This window comes from Dryobates pubescens, chromosome Z (assembly GCF_014839835.1).
Source record: "Dryobates pubescens isolate bDryPub1 chromosome Z, bDryPub1.pri, whole genome shotgun sequence".
Lineage (NCBI taxonomy): Eukaryota > Metazoa > Chordata > Aves > Piciformes > Picidae > Dryobates > Dryobates pubescens.
In genome coordinates this window covers 102,804,220-102,831,079 of record NC_071657.1, presented here as the reverse complement: position 1 = coordinate 102,831,079, position 26,860 = coordinate 102,804,220, and the positions used below count along the sequence as shown (strand labels likewise).

General features: G+C 34.4%; 1 protein-coding gene across 4 annotated transcripts in view; it reads right to left on the bottom strand.

The window, feature by feature from the left end:
• Positions 1-26,860, bottom strand: part of BRD1 (bromodomain containing 1) — a 58,148-nt gene that overhangs the window by 23,390 nt on the left and 7,898 nt on the right. For 3 of the 4 annotated variants that reach the window (XM_054179077.1, XM_054179078.1, XM_054179080.1), the window contains exons 3-8: positions 18,072-18,228; positions 11,832-11,963; positions 10,442-10,570; positions 8,974-9,286; positions 8,133-8,393; positions 4,574-5,062 (exon numbers count right to left, since the gene is read on the bottom strand). In XM_054179077.1, the coding sequence (XP_054035052.1) occupies positions 4,574-5,062; positions 8,133-8,393; positions 8,974-9,286; positions 10,442-10,570; positions 11,832-11,963; positions 18,072-18,228 (1,481 nt within the window). The remainder of the gene's footprint in view (positions 1-4,573; positions 5,063-8,132; positions 8,394-8,973; positions 9,287-10,441; positions 10,571-11,831; positions 11,964-18,071; positions 18,229-26,860) is intronic. The other variant, XM_054179079.1, reaches the window with a different exon arrangement.

Here is a 26,860-nt window from a genome sequence, read left to right as displayed (position 1 = left end):
GACGTCACTAAATGCTTAGATAACTAAATTTTATGTCTGATTTTATAGGAAAAAATAACTATATCTAAAGAAAAAAGAAAACATAAAAGAATTGTTTAATTCCAAGTACAAAGATTCTAAATATCTCAGTAGATTTAGTCAAATTACTGCATTTTACTCATGAATATATGTATACACTATCATGCCATTCTATGTTAACCAGATGAGCAATTATGTTAATTTGTGTTGAGCAACTTCTAGTTTAGTTTGTTATTTACTTAGATGAAATAAGTTAGGTTCTCAGAAATCCATGTACTACTTCCATTTCCTCCATTTAGAGAATGGTCACTGAATGATGCATATGAAGCTTTACTTTTAATCAAAGTAGCCTGTGCTCCAGAGAGCCAAAAGGTTTATTAGAAATCAAGTACTGAAGAACTTAAAAACCCCCCTGTATTCCATTTTATCCTAGATACAATCTCTACTCCTATCACATCAAATATAATTAAAATGATCATTGCTATTAAATTGTAGTAAATGCAAGTGGCGTTGCTGTACAGGTCACTTACGAACAGTTCTTAAATGTCATGAAATAATCTGTAGCCATCGGGCAGAAACAAAGTCAGCCCAATATTTACTGTTAGATTTAATAAGGTATACTGACAGCTGTATGCAATACATATATTAAAGAAAATATAAATTCCTTGTCCTCCAAAAAGCCTGTGGTTTTTCTTATGTTAAATACTCTACTTCAGTGATCTGTGTTACAAATATTTGGTTGCATCTGTTTCAGTGCCTGGGGAAACTGTAGTTGGAAGTAAGAATGGTACCAAGTAAATGATGTTTCACTGAAAAAAATTGCTATTACTGCTATGTAGCCAAGAACAGAAAACCAAAATACTGCACTACACTGATCACTACTCGCAATTCTAATTCAATAATGAATTTAGGAGTTTACATTGTAAATACTTAGTTTCCAATTAAAAGAGAGGGTACCAATATAGTGACTGTGTATTACCCCATATTTAGGAAAGTTTAAAGGTGACTGATTAAAAATAAGAACATGAAAATGTAATCTAGGTCTAATCTAGCATTTTACAATGCTCAGAAAGTAACTTGAAAGTGTTATTTGTTCCAGGAGTTTATTTTACCTATACATAACTGATAGAGGTAAATTTTTAAATGGCTGGTACAATTTACCTTTCATCCATGAATCAGCTTTAGTTTCACAAGTGCACTAATAACTGCATAACTGCACTAATTTCCTGAGATGATAAATCTTTGTAACAAAATATCAAGGTAAATGCACAATGGGTATTTTGAAAAGGTCATTAAACTTACCAGTTAAAACTCAGTATGCCTGAACTTCAAAAAAATCAAACTTTGATGTGACAAATACTTCCTAAACAAACAGAACTTCTCTTTGAAATTGCCAGGTATCATAAGAAACAAACCCAAGATACATCAAGTACATGAAGTACATTTTTAAACACATCTCTCCACTATGTAGTTGTCAGTTACCTCATAGCAACTATGGAGAGTGATAATGCCCAAATAGAACACTATGAAATTAAAATTTAAGGTTATATTGTACTATTCATATTTGTTAAACAAAGATTCACACAGAAAGGGAGGTCAGAGTCTTAAATTGAACTGCTACCAGGTCTCTTTGAAGGTTAAGTCATAATGTCCCCAGCTCTAGGCAGGGGGAGAGGTGCCAGTATGCCAGTAATTCTTTTGTATGTGATTTCTGCTTGAAAACCAACAATACAGGACATCATACTCACTTACATAGTAGTGTGCCAAGGATCCTGTATGTATCTTTCCTGAAACTAAGTGGCAAGTACACCAACTTCAAAGGTAATTCAAGAGAGCATAATAAAAAGCCTGTGTATGAGAATAATGAAACATCACACAAAGTATGCGTGGTTTTACTTAATTAGGTAAGCTTTAGAGTCTTCCTTTGAACTACTTTGTGTAAGAATACATAACTTACATTAAAGGGGGGAAACACTGAGGGAATTGAGTATGGTGAATGAGCAAACAAGGCATCCTTAAGTTACTGCAAAAAATCACACATTCATTATGAATAGGTATGGACCCAAAAAGATGTGACAGTGCAGCTCCCAACCACTAAAACTTGCAGTGATTTGTATAGCAAACAAACTCCTTTGTAACGACTTATTTCCTATATCCACAGCAAAGAAAACCATAAAATAATGATACGTTTTCAAGTGCAGTGAACTCTCATGAAGTTGCTAACTCAGAAGAATGTATGTAAGAAGCCTGAAGCATGCCTTTTGTATCATGGTATGGCTTTGGAGGGAAAAGTTCAAAACTACTGAATTATTTAGACTAAAAACATTTTTAGCAGCAGCATGAAATTAGTAGTTCAGAAACAAATAACCAAATATATAAAAAAAATCCCCTATAACTGTATACATAATCTTATTTATTAGTATCAGAACACAGACATCTGCATGAATTGACACCAGTTTGCATATGGAAAAATAAAACAATTCAAATGCTTTTTAATCTTGGAAAGCATCTGAGGTGTGTGCTGATCTATCTCAAAATAGCTGCAAACAGCAAGTTTGAAAACAACACGAGGAGTAAAATCTCCAACATGAAGGCAAAACATTTGGTTGGCAATGGAAGGAAGAATCACAGGAATCAGATGCAGTAAGCTCACATATTTGTATGCCTAAAAATGCACTAGATAATAATAACTAGAACACTAGATAATAATAACTAGAACTAGAATAACTAGAACACCTTCAGGTGAATGTAACTTGGCTAAAACATTTCAATTCACATATACAATCTCTTCTTGAACAGGCAAAAAGTTTACATATAAAGGCTCCTTAACTATTCACCACAAATTTAATTCTGTGCATATTTTCATTAACATCAGGAAGAAACTACAGTTTTATTTAAAAAAAAAAAAAGCCTTTGGGATTTTTTTCCTGTTACTAGTCTACATATCACAGTAAACCCCACAAAAGTAGAAATTCTAAAATGGGAAGAGTACTAAAACTAGATGAAACTATTCCCCACTGTTTGGGTTGTGGTTTGTTTTGTTTGCTTTTCAGATAATCAAAAGCATTTTCGCGTTCTCTCCCTCAAGAAATAATTTACAACATTCACGACAAAAATTTCAAGGAGTTTGTGCTAATTCTTGGTGTGATCTAGCACAAAATTATTCACTATGCATGTGATAAAATACAGTATGTATGAAGGTACACAATGAAGTCAGCTAAAGATTGGTAATTGGAGTATTTGGAAACAAAAGATTTTTACAGTATCAGTTAAGATTAACTAATTTCTGCCATCACACTACCTTCACATGATTCCTACTTTACAACTAAAGTACCAGATCTAATCTATGTGCTATTTCCAAGCTGTTAGGAATGGGAACTAGCACTTTCCACAGAGGCAAAACAATTAAAAAAAAAAAAAAAAAGAAGACTCCCCTCCCCATACCAAATATTACCATTTTCTCATGCTACAATTACAGCAATAGAATAGTGCACCTCCACACTTGATTGTCCAAACAAAATAACAATTTTAAAATTAAAAAAAAATTAAACAAAAACAAAAACACAAAAGGAACAAAAAACACCTCCCGACTCTCCTCCTCCCAACCCACAAGAAACAAAGACATTTGGACACATCTTCACAATAACAATTCAAATTAAGTTTCTACATATTTCATTCAAAGATACAAAAAACCACATTCCAAACCTGCATATAGGTTATCATCATGACAACGAAATAAGAGCATTTATTTCAAAGGTAATATAAAATTCAAAGCAATGGCAATAAATAATGTTAAAGAAATAAACTTAAATTTCCTTATGCTGATGATCTTGCTCAAAAGACTGTTTTATTCAAACTTCTCAAATAAACAGAGTTATGGTTTGCTAAGAAAAGTTATAATTAGTCTTCAACTGTACTCATTAGAAGTGTCATTAAGAGTTTAATCTTACACTTTTGTTTCTTCAACTTTATTTATTTAAAAAGTGCACAGACTCAAAAAAAAAAAAAAACCCACAAAAAACCACAGAGGAAATGTCTCTGGGATTTTAACTCTGATAAAATACAAGGGGTATACAAAGCACCTCATAGTCATCAGATTCATGTTGTGAAAATATGCTTGGAGTAACACTGCAGCAAAATGAAGTCATACACAGAACATGTATTTTCCATACTTCTTACAAGAGTTCTGGTTTTGGTACTGTATGTGTGTAGGAACTTTACAAAGCAGCTGATTCACCCTTCCTATTGGTTATATCAAAAGGAAATACAAACAACTTTTTTAAAAAAGGAAGAAAACAAACAAAAATCACCCACCTATACATGTATAAACTTGAAGGTTCCGTTGCTAAAGTGAGAAAAATAAAAACAATGGTTCTAATTGTATGGGGTCAACACAAAAATTAGTAAGTCATCTTCTGAACTGTAACTATTTAACTATGAGTAAAGACTGTCCAAGTACTAAATCTGATGATGAACAATTACACATATGTCACAAATTTAACAGTTATGTTAACTTTGGAGATACATCCATTCAAATAAGCTTTGTAACATTTACCTGTGTCCAAGCGCTTTACAGGGGACTCATCATCAACCTCAGAATCTCCACATGCACTCCTTGATCTTTTCCTTGGGTGCAGAAGTGTCTCCAACCTTGGAAGGACTACAGACAAAAAGGTTTTGGTCCCTAGCTGTGGAGAAGTTGGCTGGGTTTCAGTGTTCTTTGCAGACTTTTGGGGGCTTATACTTTTCGATTTGCAGAAGAGAATGGATGTACGTCTGTTTACATCAGTTGATGACTCAGCTACAGCAGAAACAGTCGACTCATTGAGATTACTGTCAAGTAAGTGTTCTGGAGTGTGTCCATTTATTTCTTTCTGAATGGAAGTGCTATATAATTCATTATCAAATTTTACTCTTTTGTAAAGCTTACTCTGCTCTGGATTGAGTTCTACTGGTTTGAGGGTTGGTGGTTCTGAATTAGTCTCCAAGTTTGAAGGAAGAGGTAATGCATCTGATGGTTCAAGTTTAGGGGGAGATTTATCTCCTGAAAAAATTATAAATAGAGTGTGATTTTTGAAAACCTGTAGTTATAAAGTCTATTATAAAACTCACTATAAATGTGCAGCCCACCAAATAAATTGTTGTTTGGAAACAAAGCATAACATTTTAAAAACAAACCTTGTTCTAGCAACAAACTGTCCTAGTTAGTAGTTCCTACTTTTATACTGGGAATGTAACAGGGATAGAAAAGTAGGTGTTTATAGCTGGTGTTAATTTACACCTGAATAAATACTGTTTATATCTCATGCAGTTATGTTAGTTTCATTAACTATAAGCTAAGAAATCTATTTTTTAAAATAGAAAGCTGGGCTGGTGGATGATTTTCTATTAAAAGCAATTACACTGCCATCCAAAAAAGTTTTGATAACACACACTTTTATCTATTTCATCTTATCACTATTAACCTTAACTGCCTTAGACAAATTTTATCAGAGAAGCATAAAAAAAAAAAGTATTTGCAACCTGATCTACAGATATACTAAAATGTGCTATAAAATTTATAGAAAGGCAAGATGTGCAAAGTTGCTTTACAGTTGCAGGTAACCATCCCTCCATCCTCCTCCGAAGTCTAGCAGCTTGATTAGCTACTAGGTGGTGAGTACACACCTTGCAATGTAGACTTGACAGGAGAAATCAGAAAAACTACCCTCTACTGTTTCTTCTTCCCTTCCCCTTTTTTAAAAAAAACAAACAACCAAACTCCCATGAATATGTCTTTGTCAATTCCAACTACGGAAATAGATCTGTGAGAGCATTAACCTAGTTTCAGTTTTTCATCCCAAGTGATGAGAAAGAAAATAAATATTCTACTCTTGCAGCATTGCTAATAGTGATATCCTAACCAAACCCATAATTAACTCAAAAATATGTGAAAACCTTCTTTCTAGCTAACAAAGGAATCTTTCAAAACATAAATTAATAAAAAAAAAAGAAGATGCTTATTCTAGAGTAACTGTATGGGCCAACAGAATATTTATGCTATCACTGAAATTTTTGATTTAGCTAATTCTTCTATGTCACCTGTACAAAAGGTATAAACCCCCAAAAATTTAAGCCTTGTTATCAGCAGCAGTTTAAATATTGTATATATATTGTTTTAGTTTTGCCTCAGCAATGCTTACTGGGAAATCAATTAGTTCTAATGGCAGAGAAATCTCTGCCCTACTGTTTACATTTTAATCAAACAATAGCATAGCTCATATTAAAATATATTGTTGCAATAAAGTGCAACTATGCTCACATTCTTTGAAGGCAAACAAATATCAGAATTGGTAAATAATTTGTTAAGACATTTAGAATGAAATTTATAGTCGAGAAGCACGTTTAAAGTACAACCAATTAAAAAGCCTGTAGTTTAGAATGTCCAAGGTGACTATTCTTTGTGAACAAATTCTTATTTTCTTAAAGTAGAAAATATTCACAAAAATATTTAAGCACAGAAAACTATTTGATAACTAGACAATATAATCTAAATTTCATGGAGTTGTTCTGGTACTGTATTTTCCACACAATCAGAAACTGAAAACAGAACTACAGGGAGTAATTCATAGCTCTCCAAAAGTCAGCTCCTAGGCACAGGACTGTACTATTTTCCTTATCTTTATTTTTCACAATTTGTTTTCCTTACTCCGCTAATTACCTCCCATTTCAGAATCAAAATTTGAACAAATGACCACTACTCTTCACTGGAGTTGTAACAACAGTGCCAATTAAATCTGGATCATGTTCCCTGTGATGCTACTTTCAGAAAAAAGTGTACTGTAAATATAAGAAAACATCTACTGCTCATTTTTGGACTACTTTTTTACACAACAGCTGCAGTGAAAGGCTGTGTCATAGATATGTTAAGCTACAAATAAATAAAAGTTAGTGTATTCATTATTGGCCAGAACTACATTCCTGGAGAATTACTCAGTAACATCACCAGTTGAAGACAAAAAAAAAAGGCACCAAACATTTTAAAAATACTTAATGGCCTCAGAGGAAGATTGTTGACTCATGTACACTTTTCCTACTGTTGCTTAAATCTCAAACAAGCTATATGTTTGAAAAGCATTCTCTTAGTCACACTATGAATTAAATATCAAGTTGCAATTTGAATGGCAGTTAAGGACAGTCTTTTTTATTGACTTGCACCTTCCAAAATGTTTGATATAATCAAGCTGCACCAGACAGTCAGCCTTATTTTTCACTATACTTCCACTTTCCCTTGAGCTCTTTCCTCCTCCAATTCTGTGAATTTACTCAAAATGTAACACATTTCTAACTCTCTAAAAAAACCCTGTGTTAGGTTTGTAAAGAAGAGCTGACTGTGAAACAAACTCAACAGACCTTTTTTTTTGGTGAGATTACATTTTCTTTGCATCATTTAAAAATGAGAAATAACGATTTCACCAACTGATTTAAAAGAAAAAATATACAACAGTCAACTTTAAAATATAAAGTTAGGTCTTTCTACTATATTGACTCACTGAAATCAGTGGGAATTAGCCAAGACTAGATACAGTTCTGAGATCAGTGTTTTGAGGAGGAAGAGAAACCCAAGGGGAAGGGCTGGTTAAGGTATTTTGTTAAGTCCTACCAATACTTCCTTTTATTTAAAAACACAAAATAAACCAAAAATTCAACCCAAACCTACCCTCCATCCTCCCCAGTCTGCAGTAAAGTATAAAAAAAACTACAAAAGGCAGCACAATGGCCAGAATTCAGTACCTTTAACTTAGGCTTATGCGATTGCTAATACATATTCTAGCATTTAAGTGGATTTTCCAAAATATAAAGATGTTTTCCACTCAAGCATTTCAGATTCCTTCTCATGAGATTGTTTGTACTTTCATTTCTTAACACCTAACTTTTTTTAAAACCTTGTATTATCAAAAATGGAGAGAAGATTCCTTTAGAAAGATCACTCTCCTATTTTTAAACTATTTGTTATGATTAAGGAGCTATTTATCCATTTAAAAAAATAAATATAATACTCTCTCCTTACACTTTCTAATTAACACAATTAAAGTATCTGACTGAAGAGGTTCAAATATGGCTTAAAATCTTACCTTCTTCTTCTCCATCTTGTTCTAATGTTGTACTTTCTTCTTCAAAACTTCCAATACCTGATTCTATTTGAGGAGCTTGGTTGTGTTGCTGACTTAGTTTGTTGCGAATAACGCTGATTTCTTTCTTTAGCAGCTTTGCTCTTTTGCTCCTTGACCCACTGGATTTCATTGCACAGGTGAGATCAAGTTTCTCTAGCAACTCTCTTAGCTGTTCTTCCAAGGACATATGTGTTCTGTTTGCAGGATTCAGTAACCTATCCACTAAAGTCAAAATACATGTAATTGAAAATGTTAGCATTTCCCAGAACACTTCCCAGAACATTACCAATAGGAGGGGAAAAAAGATTCTCTTGCCAGAACTAAAAAATGGCACCAAAATGTCACTTAGAAATGAGTGCATTATTCTTCTTAACTGCCAAAACCTCAGAAAACTGATGTGCATTTCAAAAGAAGCAATTTTAATTCATATTATTACAGAAGTGCTAGATTTTTCATTCAGCAGGTTATTTAAGAATGTGTTCAAGTTTACGTGTACTGGTAGCCATTTTTTGTGACTTACAAGCATATGCAATCATGAAAGAAAGCTCAACTTAAAAACTTCTTTCATCTATCATGTTAAATTAGGCTCTGGCATTGTCCAAATCAGAATCTGAGCAACATTGTTTTTTAACAACACATCCAGTTAAATCTGTCAAGCAACATTTTTTATGGGGTGAGGGTGGGGCAATCTAGTCATAAACTGAACAGAAGCCATCTTAAACATCTTTATGGAATATTCATGCTGTGCATAATTAAAAAAAAAAAAAAGGCAACTTGAAAAAATAACCCAAAAATGTCTTACCATCTTCCCAAGAGAAAGGCTGGGGTGACTCAAGTTTCGGCCGTTCAGGTAAGTGCATTCCAGTTTCATTATTATAACCAATTCCTTCAGCATCTCGCCTAGCTTGCCTGAGAACTACACCTCCTTGATCTCTCAACCGCACTGCAGCTCTATAGAATATTGTATCTTTTGCATTGTATTTCATACAGTTATCTATGATAAGATTGAAGTCGTCTTCAAACTCACTGAGGTTTTTATAGCCTTGAGCATCTAACCGTTTTCGCATGGTAGAGAAATCCATAGGATGTTTAATATGATCCAAATAGTCTGGAACCTTTGAATAAATATTTAAAACATGAATGGCTAAAATTATCTTATTACAGAGAAAGAAACATTAGCTATTACCTGATTCAATTTTTTTAAGCATTTTTTAACACCTTAAATCAAGAACTTCAAAATGGAACTTACAATTGAACACCTTGATGTTGCAAACATTAACATTTACATATCACAACATTCTGCACTTAGGTAACAATTTGGAGCTCTACTAAGACACAGAAGCTACATGTTTTTCTAATTCTGTGGTTTTACGTACATATTACTTGTGTACTTATGCATATGCCATCTAATAAAGTATGCATTTAGAAGCCTACCATATGAGGAAAAACTGAGAGAATTTGGTTTATCCAACCTCAGAAAAAGAAGGCTATGGGGAGACCTTATCACCACATTCCAGTATTTAAGGAGTGGATACAAAGAAGATGGAGACTCTTTTCACAAGCAGTCACACGGAAAGATGAAGGGTAATGGTACAAGTTACACGTGGGGAGATTCTGATTGGATACACAAGGACAATTTTTTCACAATTAGAGCCATCAGCCATTGCAATAATCCCCTCAGGGAAGTGACAAATTCCCGACATTGAACACTTTTAAGATTCAGATGGACAGGATGGTGGGTCATCTTGTCTAGACTGCATTATTCCCAAAAAGGAAAGAACAAATGATCCTCGAGCACCCTCTAATCTGGTATTCTCTGATATGCAGAGTATACACATGTATACATAGTATATGCACACACACATATATATAATCAATATAGACATGTATACGTGTCTGCATGTTATTTATACACACATATAAATGTGTTATATAAGTACATATGCATATGTAAACACACATATACTCTATCTAGCTTCCCAGTGAATTAAAAGGAATTCCACCTTTGAGTTTGCTTTGTCCAATAACCTTATTGCAGAAGATAAGCACGTACTCATGCTATGCGATACAAACACTTCCCAGAAATTTCCCCCATTATTTTGGTATTTGAGCATAAATACACTTTCACAGAAGTCATAACTCATAATATAAATTATCAGAGGAGAAACTAAAAGGTAATACTGCTGCCAACCCTGCATGCAATATTTTGGGTTTTTTTTAAGTGCCACCAAGTCATATCTAAATCTAAGGAAATACATCTGAAAACATACCTCTTTAAGGTTCACTGGCTGAGCAAATATACGAGCAGAATCCTTTTCCTGCAGCTGATCCAGAACTGATCGCAGAAGTACAGTGAATGGAGTAAGCTGAAGTTCCATAGCAACCTGCTCAATCTTGACCTAAAGCAATAATTATCTCTTTGAGCACTTTTTATTATGATAGCATTTTAAAGTGGCTTTGCAACAGTAGTACTTCAGTAAACGTGTTCAATGCTACTTTCAGTGCAATCAGCTGGCATTTGTTGAACATGCAGATTCTAAAAATTCATGTTTCTATTTTATCTAGAAATGCATTTTCTTCAGTTTTTAAACTGTATTTATTTTATTTGAAAATATATAAGAACAGCTTCATATTTTGCCAGTAAAGTGAAAATAGGGATATAAACCTAAATGTAACATTAAAAACTAAATTTCAGTTGTAGCACCATGTCCAAAGTATTTTAAAAAAAAATAAATCTGATGAGCAATCACAGGCTACATAAATGTTCTGTGTACATTCCAAGAAAATAATTAAGAAACCCAGAATCAACATCTCTAAATAGTTGACCATTCTTCAGAATTTTCATTATATTTGACAGTATTACAAACATCTCTATAGTTTTATTTTCAGGCCATTTAAAGAGTTATACATATTGAAATGGTCTTGTTATGGCAAATATAAATTCTTAATAGCACATGAATGGTGTGTATACATACATACATATATTTATATATATAAAATGTAAACAAAGTATACAAAAACACACACAGAAAATGTGTATAAATATAAGCATATAGCAAGTGATATGCAAACCTACAGAAATGATGTATGGAATTCCAGAAAGCACTCAAGAATTACAAACTGTATTAGCTTGCAATCAGTGTTCACAGTCAGAAAAAATAAAAATGGGATTGTGCTTTTTCAGTGAGAGCTGGAACACTGCTTTTATGAGGGAAAATTGAGAGCCGGGCGTTTTCAGCCTGGAGAAGACAGGGCTCCAGGGAGACCTTAATGCGGCCTTCTGGTGTTTAAGAGGCTTGTAGCAAAGATGGGGACAGACTTTAGCAAGGCCTGCTGCAAAAGGACAAGGGAGCTAGAGTTAGACTACATACAAGGAAGAAAATTTTTTATGATGAGGGTAGTGAAACACAGGAACAGGTTGCCCAGAGAAGTAGGAAAAGCCTCATTGCCTGGAAACAGTCAAGATCAGGTTGAATGAGACTTTGAGCAACCTGATCTAGTTGGAGACGTCTCTGCCTACTGCAGTGGTGTTGGACTAGATGAAGGTTCTTCCAACACATTAAACATTTTGCATACGTGCAAAGATTAAAAGATAAACACTGGAGTCTTTCTATTGTAGAAGCTTTCCTTCAGAAAAGCTTCCCCAAATATTCCACTTACCTGTTCTCTTTTTAATTTTTCACGCTTACGAATAAGTTCAATCAACAAACGTGCTCTTTCGAGATCGTGACGCAGCCTTTGCCAGTACTTCAACTTTTCTTTTAAGGCTTGCATTTCTTCATCATCTTCTCTCTAAGAAAATAATTGAAATGTTTTAATGAAATGAAAAATGCTAACCTCCTTCTATAAACTACTTTTATGTATATACAGGACATATTCACGGGAAAGAATAAACTACTGCCTTACATTTACAGTGCTTAGTCATAAGCTTCATACCTTAACAAAAGAGAACATCTGGTCAGGACATCATCTACAGTTTCTCAATCATCTAGCTGAAAACAAAAGTCTATGAACCATAAAGCAATCCTACAGTGAAGGCTTTTTACAGCAGAAAAAGCAAGATAGCAAACAACAACTCAACAGTATAGCAAACTGTAAAATAAGATTTGGTATTTTCACATTAAGATCTAAACCAAGGGAACCTCTTCAGAAACTCAAGCCTGGTAGGAACACAATCTGGGTGTGCTCAGCACTGTCTCTCCCTCACCACACCCAGCAGAATTAAGACACACTTGTAACAGAACAAAATCATCATGACTTCTGATGACAGAAAACGAAAAGCAGTTTTTATTAAATACTACAGTAACTTCAAATGGTATTGCAAATAGGTAATGTAATAGTACAACCTTTCAGTAAATGGATGAAATAATTTTATTCACACATATTTAGGAGGAAGTAGTAAACACTCACACTATTTAACTTGATTTGTAATTACAGAATTGTGATGGGTTACACCCATCCTGGAAGCAGGGCGGGAGGGCTTGTGAGAGCACTGCCCTCCCTGCAGGGGGTTTTCCCCCTGGGAAACTAAGTTAGTCCTCCCTGTTGCACCCCACACCTTTGCAAAGAACTGGTTTTGTATTTCATATTTCTTTAATCCCATCCATCCTTGTTCCTTTCCTTTGTGAATCCTGTTACTGTTACACACACACACATATATATACTGTTTAAAGAAAATTCTTTACCTCTCTACTTCCAAGCCAAATCCAAATTATTTCTTGGTGAATTTGCTCCTTTCCTTTCTTTTCCTCTCTTTGGGAAAGTGGAGGGGGTAATGGGAATGGGATTCTCAGCCTGGCCCCCATCTGAGCTCTTAAGTCCCAGTTAAGGCTCAAACCACCACAAGAATACAGGCTTTTGTCTTACATATTTTTCATAAGGAAAAGTTTGATACTGGGGAGAACAGAGATCCAAAGCTTCACATGCTTCCCTATAACTAACATAATGCAGTATACACTTAAGAAACTGTCATGTGGGTTTTGTTGATTTACTGTTTGTGTTGGACTTTTTTCAAAATAAACCAAAAAATACATTCCTTAAATTGTGAAAAATAAAAGACTGAGGAATAATGAAAATTGTCTAAGCAAATGAGCAATAACCAACATTACAAGTTGTCACATTCAAAGTAAAAACCTCCTTAACAGAAGGATAATTTAGAAATATCATAGATCCTCTAAAAGGAAGCTTGTGCAATTTTTCAGACAACGTTCTAAAAATACAAAAGCAGAAAAACAGCAGTTAAAAAAAAAAGGCAAATAGGTTTATGAGTGCTGATTCCATGATCTGTATCTTATTGCTTCATGCACTTTGTAAAAGTAAAGGCAAGCATCGGTGGTAGCTAGCTTTATTAAAATCTCTGACTTCATTAAAGGTGAAAATCCTTATCTATCAACTATATCTCCAACCTTGGTGATTCTGTGATCTGTATTAGAATATAGCAATCTGAAAATAACAGTTTGCTCCTCTTTAAAACAAAACACACAAAAAAACCCAACACAAACAAAAAACCCCAGACAGAAAAGTCCAACCAAAGAACAAAGAAACAAAAATCCCCAAGAATAAACTACTCCTCTCAACTCCCAAATCAAAGCAAATAAAAAGACCAGAAATTCTAACTAGAAACTTCCTAGCTCCCTTTTTAATGACTATAACTTAGTTTTCTTTTAAGAAGTCATTCATGCATTAGGTACATAATTTAAGTGCTGAGAGTCAGAACAGTTCAAAGCAAATTTTGACTAAACACATACTACTATTCACTTTTCCAATTCCTTAAAATTCTGAGACTCACTGAATTAGAAAGCCTACACTGCCACTAATTCTGTTTTATATCACTTCCATCTCCAAGTACTGTTTGTTATGTGGAACAGTTACTATTAACTGACATAATTATGCAATTTTTTTTTATAGTTTTGCTGGTTTTCTGCTGTTGCTAAAAGTGGAAGGTTTGTCCTCCCTTTACTTGCAGCCATTTGGAGTCTGCCCTTTTGCCCTGTGTAATCGCATAGTTCATGCAACTGGGGAACTGAGCCTGCCTGAGTAATCCAAACTGTGCAAATTTTAGGGTGAGTCAGGAAACTGAAACACAACAAGAAAAAAAGTTACTTTATTTTCATTACACCAGGTCTTGGACTAAAACAGAATGTGCAGTAGCACTTTATGGGTTTTGTTTGGTTGGGGGTTTTTCATGTTGTCTGGGTTTGGTTTTTTTTGTTGCTGTAGGGGGGGTTGTGTTGTTTTAAAAAAGATATGATTAATCAGTTGTTTGATCAAATTCATTCCATAAAACATTTAGGTGCAAAATCTGCAATTATGACCCAAAGTATCAAGAGCACCTTGTTTGCTTGGGTTTTTTCCTGTGCACATATCCTCCCCTTCTTGAATGTCACTCTTATCTTGGGGGTTAATGGCAAGCCTCCAATTTTTTGACCCTTCCATGCAAAGTAATAGTGGCAGACAGAGTTACCATAACCAAGATAAACCCCCTTTACACCAATATTTTTATTATCTGACATACAACATATATCTTAATTAAAGATGTAGGAAAGCTGAAAAGAGCATGATGCACTAGCATCCAATCCATCTAGCATAGACTTAGATTACAAACAAAAGAGTTCCTTTTGTAGTTTTTAAATGGTTTCTGACAGAAGAAGTTTCTATTAACTTCCTAGTAGAATTCGTCTTCCAAATCTTTCTTTCTATAACAAAGCCTGAATTTATTTTCTGGATGAAAACAGAAGACAAATTCAAAAAGAAACTCTCTGGTATTTTCTGATGGACTTAGTCGTTGTTGAACACCAACTATTATCTACAACAGCCCAAACTGACACAGTTATCAATACCGAGGGAAAACAGAACATGCATCAACTGAGATCTGGTCTTCACCTCCAATTCCCACCATGGGTATGTTACCAGTCTGCATACTAGCAGGAATATGTTCAGTATGCCAACAGATCACTCCTTATGTTAGATGTGAATATATGGGGACAACCTAACTCTTACAGTTCCCTACAGAAACTAGAGTTTAATGTGAGGCAAACAGAACCAGAATTACAGTAAAAAAACTGGATCTTGATCAATACAATTACTTTTTATTAATGCCCTCTGCTGGCATTTCACTGAAGTAGTTGCAACTTACGTTCTTACTGAAATCTTCAGTGAAAATATGACTTTGGTCACCAGCACCTTCTACTTTGTTTCTCCTCACTACAGCAGCAAACAAATGTCACACGTTATTTCTATTCTGACTTTTTAAAGTACAGAATAAAGATTTTTAAAATGGGGATGCTTATTAGAGTATTTCCAACACCCTTCCTGAACTTCTAGGTAGTGAGAGAAGTGACAGTATAAACAACTCTTTCACGGGGTTTGTTGTTCCTGCAGATGAGGAAAAGCACATCAAAACTGAGCTCTGAAACATGTTAGTTAGAAAGTAATTCTAAATTACCAACACTTCACTTCTTGTCAAATTTGTTCTAGTAAACGAACATTAGAGAGAGGTCAAACCCATTTCCATGAGGCATCTTGAAACCATTTTCATGGTTTTGGTTCCTCATCTAAACATTTCTTTCAGTTTAATAATAACAAAACCTCCCCTGAATCTGCATTGCATCAATGTCAATATCCCTTTGATTGACTGAAATCCTATTTAGGTTTCTTGACATTTTGACCTCTCAGATAAAATAAAGCAAAAATAATTTTCTCATCTACACTGAAATGAACAAAACCACCGTCTTTACTTCAAAAATGTCTAAGCATTCTCACAACTGCTATGTCATAGCTGTTTATTAGTCTTCATTATGGTTTTTCTTATACCTGCAGTAACCAAGACAACTAATGAATTGAATGCTTTGCAGTTATGACTATTTTCATAGGTATTTTAAATACATACTGAAGATGCTATGGAGAAGACACATAGTCATACACAGGACACTTAATACACATTGAAAAGAACTACCTATACATTTTTCATCAACAGTCATTAATACTCAGCTTTACTTGAAACTTTGCTTTTTCTTTTTAAAAGACAAAGCTAATTTCAATTGCAAGTATTTAAGAATAAAGTCTCAAAAGTGTTTCACTTTTTAAATAAACCAATATAAAGAGTTTTCAAATAATTTAGAAAATAGTTTCATAATTTTCTTTCTCAGGAATAGTGCACAGTTCTGAAGTAAGAAAAGAAAATAAAGAAACAGTGTTTGTACAGGAGTGCAAACGGGCAAAGCAATTTTAAACAGAACCTATTTCAGACTTACTTTATTATCATCAAACATCAATTATAAGAATAGTTTTATTTTGGGAGTTACCATTTAAATATTTAGAAATGTTGCAGTCTTACCATGTCATCTGAATAGGAGAAGTACTTCTCAACTACCAAGTATATTTTTCAGACACTAACTTTAGTGTAGCTCTATAACTCTCCATATTTTTTAAGGAATCATACACACTTATTTTAAAAAACCACAAAACCCCACTATCTGAATAACATATTTGCAGCTGTTATTAGGTAACTGCCAAGCACCAATCATCTGAATTGAAAGTTATCATACAGAATTAAAACATTAATCAAAAGTTGAAATTAGAACACAAAACATTTTTGGACAAATTACAACACAAACCCCAGTATTAAAACTGAGCAATAGAGAAGCAATGAGAAAAAGATAAGGAAGTGACAAATTTATACTCAAAGTACATGTCACTTAAAAGGAATTCACCTAAATTCTATCAATTCCATCTAAAAGGGATGTTAACATCTCATCTCTGAGGAAAGGCAGAGTGTGCAATAATTATATTGGAAAAGCAGCATAAGGTGTAGTCAGAACAAAAAAAAATAGGGGGAGTATGGGGGAATGGGAGGGAAGTGTTTCCTGATGTCCAGGAACATTTCCATTTTGTACCCACTGCCTCTGTTCCTGTCACTGGGCACCACTGAAATTATTAATTAGATGTTTGGTTTTTTTTAAAAGTAAGTAATTATAAAATGAATTCTTTAGCTCTAACATCTAATTTACAGGATCAATGCAGTAGTAATTTCCAAATCAACATGTTTCAAAGAATTTCAAGGCCTGCACACATGGAGATAGATATATATATATATAAAAAACTGAGAAAAGAAGTTTTACTTATTCTTGAAGCTACCCAATGACTTGAAACTGAAACAACAAAAGACAAAATCTTCAGTGTCACTGAACGCTTCAGTGCTCATGAACGAAAATGGGAAGCAGTACTACTTTCTGATTCTTATACACATCTGGAGTGACCGTTTTTCAGTAATTCTGACTTGTAAATGCAAATAGCTTTAACCAATCTAGATGTATCTTGGCTAGGATGAGTTTTACTTGAACCCAGTATCAGCATAAATACCTGCCTGTCTACAAGTCTTGTCAAAAGTGAAACTAGAAGTTGAAACAGGTCTTTGCACTTCAACAACAACTTGCTTTCTTATTTCCAAACAAGGGAGGGCAACAAGGATCTGAAGTTCAAAACTGTAAAACTCCCCATTTTTCTCAGTTTTAAGTGTCAAAGATGACATTTGCTTTGTGACTTGTGATGCATTAAAAAACAAATTATCTAACTCACTAGCAAATGGAGGAAGGAGCTCCAGAAAACCACAACGCTAGTCAATGAACAGTGCTATTAGTATAGTTTTGGTGACAGTATTTTTGTGAAACATATAAGCAAAACAAAATAAAAGCCTGATTTTTTTTTTCCTTGTATTCAAAAATTATGAGGATCAGATAATGCTCTATTTCCAACATTGGTCATATTACCTAAGGTAAAGAATTTATTCAGTCCTGAATAAGAGAAAGTTTTTACTTTATGGTATTTCACCTGGTTAATTTTTTACCCTATGAAATGGAGACTTTCTGAATTTTTCTTATAAGTAAAAAGTGTGTCACATACCTGTTGTGTGTTTCTTTGTGACTGTAAACTGGACTGCAGCCTTCTCAACAGAGGAACACCATTCCTAGACAGCCTTTTAAGCAACCAGTAACTGTGCACTCGTTCAACAAACTGCTTCTTCCGCTGAATGGCCACCTGATTCATAATCTTATTTAATCTAAAATATGGAAAAACTGATATTGTATTTTTCATAGCAAAGCATAAAACATATTTGTCTATGGAAGTTGAACTTTTATATATATATGTGTGTATATATATATACACACACACATAGATGAATGTATAATGTAACAACAGTGATCACCATATTTCTTTCAGTGACAACCTTTTCAGTGCAATTATTACGGAGCAGTAGATTACAATCAAATACATCTACCTGACACTGTAGTTTCTACCAAATATACTAAGGTACTTTATAAAGCTAAAGGCTATATTTTTTTTCATTGAAATAATCTCAGGAGCAACCCCAGAACTGACCAGAGAATAAAGTTTTATATACATTTCAGAATAATTTTCCTATTGAAAGTAAAATCAGAAACAAAGTTCTAAATCCCTGTGAAAGTTTTCAGATGGTTTGTGGCCATCGACACACAGAGCTAGCAGTTTAGGGACAATGTATATTCAAACTTTTAACCTAATATACAACAAAAAGCCTGTATTATTCATCTATCAATAGTAAATTTTTGGCAAATAAAGAAAAAAAAAAAAAAGGCAAAACAGAAGGACGTACGATTTTATCACACACATACAACGGAAATGTCATCATAGAAAAGATGCAACAAAAGATGATACAAACAGTTAAGCAAAATATCTTGATGATATGAGCAGTATTTTCTCCAAACCTGTTTTTTTACAATACAGATGCAAATACTATTTACAAATATTCTAGGAAAGTGCTACATGAACATCACATGCAACAACCTTGACTCCTATTTTTTACATAATGACATTGAAATCTCCAAGCCTCACACAGAGCACTAACCTCTCAAAACTTAAATTCAAAACAAAGTTTATCTGAAACTGTGTGCCTAAACCATCTCAAAATCATGGGGAAAAAAATAATTAAAAGTTAATGCTTGTACGATGAAAATGCTTTAGTTCTGCATGATATTTGCCACTTCCTGCAGCCCTTGCAAAATTAACACAAAATATCCCAAAGCATGAAATGATTGTGTTTTTAGGGTGAGTGTTCATTTATTTGGGGGCATGGGTGAGTTGGAGAGAGAGAGAAAAGGGTTTCCCTGAGCTAGATATAAAATAGTTACAGAAAAGATAGTATCAGTGAACAGAAATATGTCAATTCTTCACTTGGTATATTACTATCCATTGCAAAATTCTACAATGGATAGTAGTAGGCTTACCAGACATTCTCTAATAAGATGCAATACCAAAATAGGCAAAATTAAAATTTAAAATAAGTGTCTGATTCATAAAGCACTACCACAACCCATTTCAATATAAATCCCAAACATACACACATATTAGTATTTTTCTGCTTTTTATCTTTTAATTTCATGAATAAAGCAGTTTGTCAGGTAAGTGATGGAAGAATAGTGGGATACCTAAACAAAATGTAAAGCCATTATGTAAATCTTGGCTTAAATGATTTTTAGGAAGAGCTGGGAAACTTCATTGGTACTTTTCAGACAGATATACAAGTCTACCATGAGTTCACCAAAGGTCACTTATCCCTGGTTGTTTTCTCTGGGCTGCACATAAGGTAAGGGGCAATAGGCTTACTCAGTGTTATGCTAACTGTAGCTATGGTTAGCTGCAACTGACAGCTTTCAGTCATTACAGGTTTTCTTCCATACATCCTTCAATTCTTCAGTAACATTGTTTTTCAATTAATAACTAAGCCAGTTAGATGTACTTGAAAAAATTTAGCTTAACTTAAAGCTGAGAAAGTCTGCAGATGGACTTAGGATTGCCTTGCAAGTGTTCCACCAAACTGTTGAGGGAGGCTCCACTATTACTTAGTCAGTGCAGAACAGACTTTGATGTGACCATATTAAACTTCAAACACAACAGAATTACAATTATAAAACACAGTCAAAATCAACTTATTTAACATACCTCTCTTGGAAACAGCAAAACATACTGAACAGAGTGAAAAATGCACAGCCAAATATATACCTACTTGGAAAGATCAGAGAATCGTAACTTAATGAAAAAAAGGTGTCATGGCTTTATGCCCATCAGATGTGGCAAGACTAAGCAAGCATTTTTAATTAACTTAAGTACATTTGCCCATTCACATAACAAACTGTTCTATTCATAGATAATTACAATAATAAAGTGTCAGACTAAGCCTAGGAAAGATGTTCACAGAAGATATCTCCAACTTTCAAAATATAAATAAACAGGTAATTTGAGTGCAAAAGCTACCTAACAAGGGGCAGGAATTCAAGCCTCTCTGCCTTCCCTCAAAAAAACCCACCAAACCCAGGCTGTTTAGTATCTTCATAACCAACCTGAATGATGGGATCAAGGGTACCCTGATCAAGTCTGTCAATAGCAAACTGACTGGGGAAGTGGGCCCTTTGGAAAAGCCATGTTGCAGAAGACCTTGATAGGCTGGAAGAGTGGACTAACAAAAACTTTATGAAGTTCAACAAGCACAATTGTTAAGGTCTTGCACCTGGGAAAACATAATCCAAGAATGCAACATAGGCTAGGATCTATCTGTCTGAGGAGCAGCTCTGTGGAAAGGGACCTGCTGGTCCTGAATGACAGAAAGCTGTACATGAACCAACATTTTATTACTGCAGTAAGGAAAGCCAACAGGATGCTGGATTGCATCAGCAAAGTCACCAGCAGCAGAGACAAAGTCATTATCCAACTCTACTCTGTGCTTGTTAGGCCACAGCTGGAATACTGTGCTCAGTCTTGGTCACTGCTATACAAAAAGATGTGGACAAGCTCAACAGGGTAAACAGAAGGGCTAAGATGATCAAAAGACTGGGAAACCTGCCACAGAAGGAAAGGCTTAGAGAACTGGGTTTATGCCTGCTACCTTAGATTGAACAAAGTTTCTACATGTTGAAACTAAATTTTCAAATTAGAATTCTGAAATTCTGGGAGTCGTAAGATGCTGCAGAATGTATTCCCTTTTTTTTTCTCCAACACAGATGTAATTAAAAACAAACAAACAAACAATTGAAAATAATATTAATTTTAAAAAGTAAGGCTGACAGAAATTAGCTCACTTCTTCACACTACACAAAACACCACAGAGTAAAAGAATTTTCTTGCTAAAGTATGTGTCCACTCTAGAACTTTCTCCAAGCAGAAAACAGCAGGAAAGAACAGCTTTCTGTAGTGTTTTACGTTGAATGGCAAGTCAAGCATAGTTAAGCACTGAGAGAAAAAACTAAGTAAACCAGAATGCATATTAAACATAAGTTTACTAGTTGAAGCTGAGCTTTCTCTTAAAAAAAAAATAAAAATAAAATAGACCAATCTCACTGCAATGAGAAGACAGCTCACAAAGAAAAGCATGCAAGAACACACATTTGGAAGATACTGCCAGAATTATGGTCTCCCCCGTCACAACTGACTTCAGACATGTCAAAGAAAAAAATTAGCCACAACTATTGTGACTAGAGAAAACAAAGCTGAGAGATAAGAAATGTTTTCACTCTTCAGGTTTCACATGGAACAGAATTTGTTAAGACAAAATTTGTAAGGAGGATCCTGAAACGGACCATGTTAAACGCTAAACATTTCCTCTCTAAAGAATTAAACACAGAGCAGAACAGTTCTTGCACTGTAACTTCTGCAGTTCAAACCACTGTTTTGAGGCCTTACGAACAGCTGTGTGGCTCACAGCATGGTCTCTCCCCACTCAACTTATCAGTTATTTAAAATAAAGTACAGAGAAAGAAAACTGGGAAAATTCCTTCAACTGTGGCTGTGTTCCCAGCAGCTGCTGTTATGTAACTGGTCCCATAAAAGAAGCATTAGGTTTCAAGGTGATGACCACTACAGCCTTTTGATGTTTTGGCACCATGAGTCATATTCCCTCTCCTGGCTTTTTTTTTTTTTCACTTGTTTGTTTTGTCGGGTTTTTGGTGAGGGAGGGCTGCATTCCAATACTACACGAATGTCAAAACATTTTTCAAAACTGTTTTATTTGTGCCACATGCAACTGAGAAAGTCACTACTACTTCCCTCCCCGAGCCCTACTTGTATCCAACTGTAAAACATTGTGACATTCACTACAAACGTGATATAAAGGCATTGTACAACTCCTTAATTCCCTCAAAAATTCCTTTTTCTCCTTTTCAACTGAACCTTTCAAACAGCACCTGCAGTCCCCAGCCTGAAACAATTGCTCAGGCTGAAGGGTAAATTAAGGTATTTAAAAATATACTGCATTTACAAAAGCTATACAAGGATGAGGAAACTGGTTTGTTTTGAAAGGGCAAGAGACACAATTTAATTTAAATGTATTATACAACAGCTTTGGTGAGAAACTAATTTATCATTTGCTCTACACTAACACTCTCCTCACATGGACACACATGACAGATAATCTATCCTGCAGAGTGATACTCATAAAACACTGGTCAAAGCATTCAGAGAAAGCTAAGGGTAACTCAGTTCTGTGTTTTGTCACCTTTTAGATAAATGCACAAGAGCACAAATAGCAGTTTAAGGTAAGAAACCAGTGAAAATCACTTTTCTATTAATCATCACTAACCGCTCCACAGACCATACATGCTTTTTAACCCCACTGATACCATTTTGGTATTACAATATATGAAGATTTCTATAGCATTTCTCCATTCCCCAGTGTTTGAAATATGTAGAAAAAAATTTCCTTAAACAAGTATGTGATCTTGCTAGTATTACTATAGCAACTTAGACACAGAAGGAATTTAATATGAAAATTTGTAGGATTAAATAAGATCACCTACCCAGAAAATAAAAAGTAGACATGAACTAAACCTTCTATTCTATACTTGTCCTGAACTTCCAGTCTCATCAATTTGTTGCTTTGCATCTTCCTTTATCCAGCATAGCTGTATTAAAACTATGTGCAAGAGACTAGCAAACTGTAATTATATCTGCTAAAGTTTTATTTAGTATCACTAAATTAGCAGTTTCTCTTGACCTATGTTAATATCTGTAAACAGTCAAATGATGTCCTACTTTCCTGTCAAAACAAAACATACAAATTCTAAATGCAAGGAATTGTAACAAAGTAAGAGCATTTGAATTTTCAAGACTTGCTCAGCAGATTTCCACAAAATATACTGAGAGTCAAAGGAAGCAGGAAACACTCAAAAATTTCCTATGAACAATTACAGCAATTCCAGATACTTACTGGAGGAGAACTGGAAAATAAAAACAGAATAAAAAGTTATGGAAGTGCCTATTTTGGTAACTGGAATTAATTCTGGAGCCTTGCCGGCTATTCCTCCTAGCTCCTTATGCAAAAGCTTCAGCTTCTGAAGATGAGAAAGCCTGCCTGGACAGATGAAATCCTACTCATACCACAGAGAACCTTTGGCAACAGTTGCTTATCAAACAGGGTTTGAAAGGTCACTGTCCAATACACTTTTTTTTTTTTTTTAGAGCACTGGAGATAGTTTTTGTTGCTGTGTCTGTATTGTTACCCTCTCCCTCAGTAAAAGAATTCAACTTGGTATACGATTGCTTAACTAAACAAAATTCTTTTTGCCCAGGTATGTGAATAACTGTGTAAAAAATTTGAGTCTGTTTGCATGTCTTTACCTCCTTTTGAAAAAGATAAGGTTTCTTTAGTAACTAGCACAAGTCAGCTATGTGCTCAACAGCACATCTGTGCAACACAGGTCTGCAGAATGCCCATGTGATGAATGCACACTTCCCTAATGATGACTCCTTTCCAGATTTTGCATTGAAGATCTGAAGAAATGGGAATGTCCTGTTGCCAAATAACTTCCCTCACTACTCTAAAGCAGTGGTTTAATCACCTTCATTGTTATTTCTTTTTGTCTGCATGTTTTAAAATTCTAGCTACATAAAACATGTAGAAACTACTTTTTCTAATTTCACATGACTCTCAAACCATTTTTCTCCTTAAGCAAACAGCTTGCAAATTTTTTCTTGGACAAGAAAATAGGACCTAGGAGTTAAGGAAATGCTACATGATTTCGTTCAGTTCTCTCTTAGTTTAATAGGTAAATTCTTATGACTAGGAACAAAGTAAGCTGGTGATATTCCAAACCTTTAGATAAGGAAGAAACAAACAAAACCACTAAAGCAATAGAAAACAAAAAAAACCCAAACACACAGAAACCTAAACCCAAACAACAACAAAACCCCCCAAACATTCTGTCACACTGGAAGAGCCTCCTTAGTCTTCTCAGAAATATCACTTGCATAAATTTACTAATGACACTTCCCACTACGTAATACCGAGTCATAACTTTTCTTTGAAAATATTAAAAATATTTTTGTGTGCTTCTCTGTAGTACTTGTAATAATGCCATATACAATTTTGAAACCTAATCTCAAAAGGCCAAATTAAGATCAGCAGAATATAAAGTATTAATCAAAAATTTCCTTATCTGCAATAAAAGAAATCTCAGTATTTACCTACTAATTTTTGTGCGATCTGTAACTTGGCCCTTGAATAAAAAATTGGCAGGAGACAGTTCTTCAGACAATAGGTTCTGAAAAACACAGGGTTTTATGGTAGCACCTTCTAATTTCCACCAAAAAAAAAAGTTCATGTAATTGATGAAACTCAGAAGTACTGAAAAATAAAAACATTAATTTTGATTTTCATAACTGCATTATCACATTGTGGACTCATTGCGGACTGAATCATTAGAGGACACACAGAACACTAATTATGTACCTCACAGAAATATCTAAAATATTAATTCCTATTTTAAGCATCTTTGCTTTGTACATGTAAACCAAACCAAAGACAGGGAAAAAAGTATCTTTTTTTGCTTGTCTTTTGCTTTGTGTGGAAGTACTGCATTTCAAATGCTTTCTTAATTTCAGACTATACAAATACACCATGTAGAAATTAAAATGAAAGACAAAACCAAATATTTCTATACTTTAAAATATATATGTCCACTTAATGCAACAATATTTGCATTAATGGTATTTTAATAAAGCATATTACATCCCCGTTTGAAAATATTAAAGACAAAATACTTCCATATCCCATGCAATTTCCCCTGAATTTATAGCCTCAATATCCTAGTTTCACAAAAATTTTAGAGAATATGGACACTTACTTTGCTTTCATCAAACAAATACATTTTAAATGCCTCTTTAAGCACACAAGATTCAAGACACAACATCCAAAAAAATTGTTTGTACTAAAGAATCAAGCACTCAAAAAGATCAGAAATCAGATAGTTCTCACAACTTGCACTGAAACAGTTCACCTTTGTGCATCCATCCTACTCACTGGATATGGCAGCTGTTATAAAGGACAGGAATGAGCAGCAACAGGGGAAAAAGAAAAGAAATGGAGCAGAGACAGTAACAGATAATTAACATGGACAAGAAGCTTGATTTAGATTGTCAAGTCAGCCTTAAAAGTTGTGAATTCTTAACCTGGAAATTCTGGAGCTCCAATCTAAGTAACAACAATAAATAAAAATAATTTATCTACTATGCAAAATTCAACCACCACACAGTGGAGTACGGACACTTAAGAAATCTGTCATTGTCTTCAGACAAACTAGCCAGTGGCAGCAGAAAGCCACTTTTCTGATGATCATTTGCCCAGCAGGTGCTGGTACCCTCTGTTTCTCTTCCTCCTTCCACGCAGAGGTACAGTTTGAGTGATCATCCCTCCCCCCAACACCACTACTCTGACTCTTTGCTGAAACATATGACTTTTGGACTAAACGCATTTCTGTCTTTTCAAACAAACAAAAAAAAAGTACAACATCAGCAAAAATCTTCAAGAGTTTTCTATTTCAAGAAAAATTGAATGGAATTTCCTAGTAAAGATGTAATACAGTTTTGTAGACAGAAGAGACTCCCAGGCATTCCCATAGACTATTCCAAGTGCTAAGCAAGCTACTGAGAAGTCAGCATAGACAGCACTGAAGTCACAAGGTTCTGATATGACCTACTGCACCCTAGAAAGTGGACTCCTAGGTATAGACATTCTAAAATGAAAAGTCAAAAGGGAAGAGATGGGGTATTCAACCACTCATCTCTTATTATCAATGGTTACACACTTCTGATCCTATACCCTTAAAACAGTAGTTTACAGACTACAGTTTGAGAAACCACATCATTAGACTAAAAATGACTTACAGAATGACACTATGTAATTTAGTAGCAAAAAGCTTGTGGTATGACATCTATGCAAGAAATTCTGGTAATTGAAAAATGTACAGCTCTCAAAATCATTCAAGACAGCCATATAGAAACCTGATCTACAGATAAGCTGACATGAGCTACAGCAGCTCTATAGAAATGATGAAGCATGTTATTCTACACCAGTCTTTTTAGCATACCCTGAAGGACAGGTGTTAAAAAAAAAAGAATTATCACAAATGATGCTCACTATCCAGGTAGGGAAACAGCTTTTAAACAGTTCAAACACTGTTTGAACATTGAGCGCATATGTTTCTTCTCTGGCAACTCAAATATAGCTCAATTACTTTTCCTCAAGATCTTTGGAAAGGCAAATATTTCAGCACCAAGGGAAAACAAGTGCATTAAAAACAGAATAGAGATCATTTAAATTTAGACTGCTGTGAAATGATCCGCACTGTTATTAGTTTATGGGTATGTATTTAATTCATGCAGGAGTT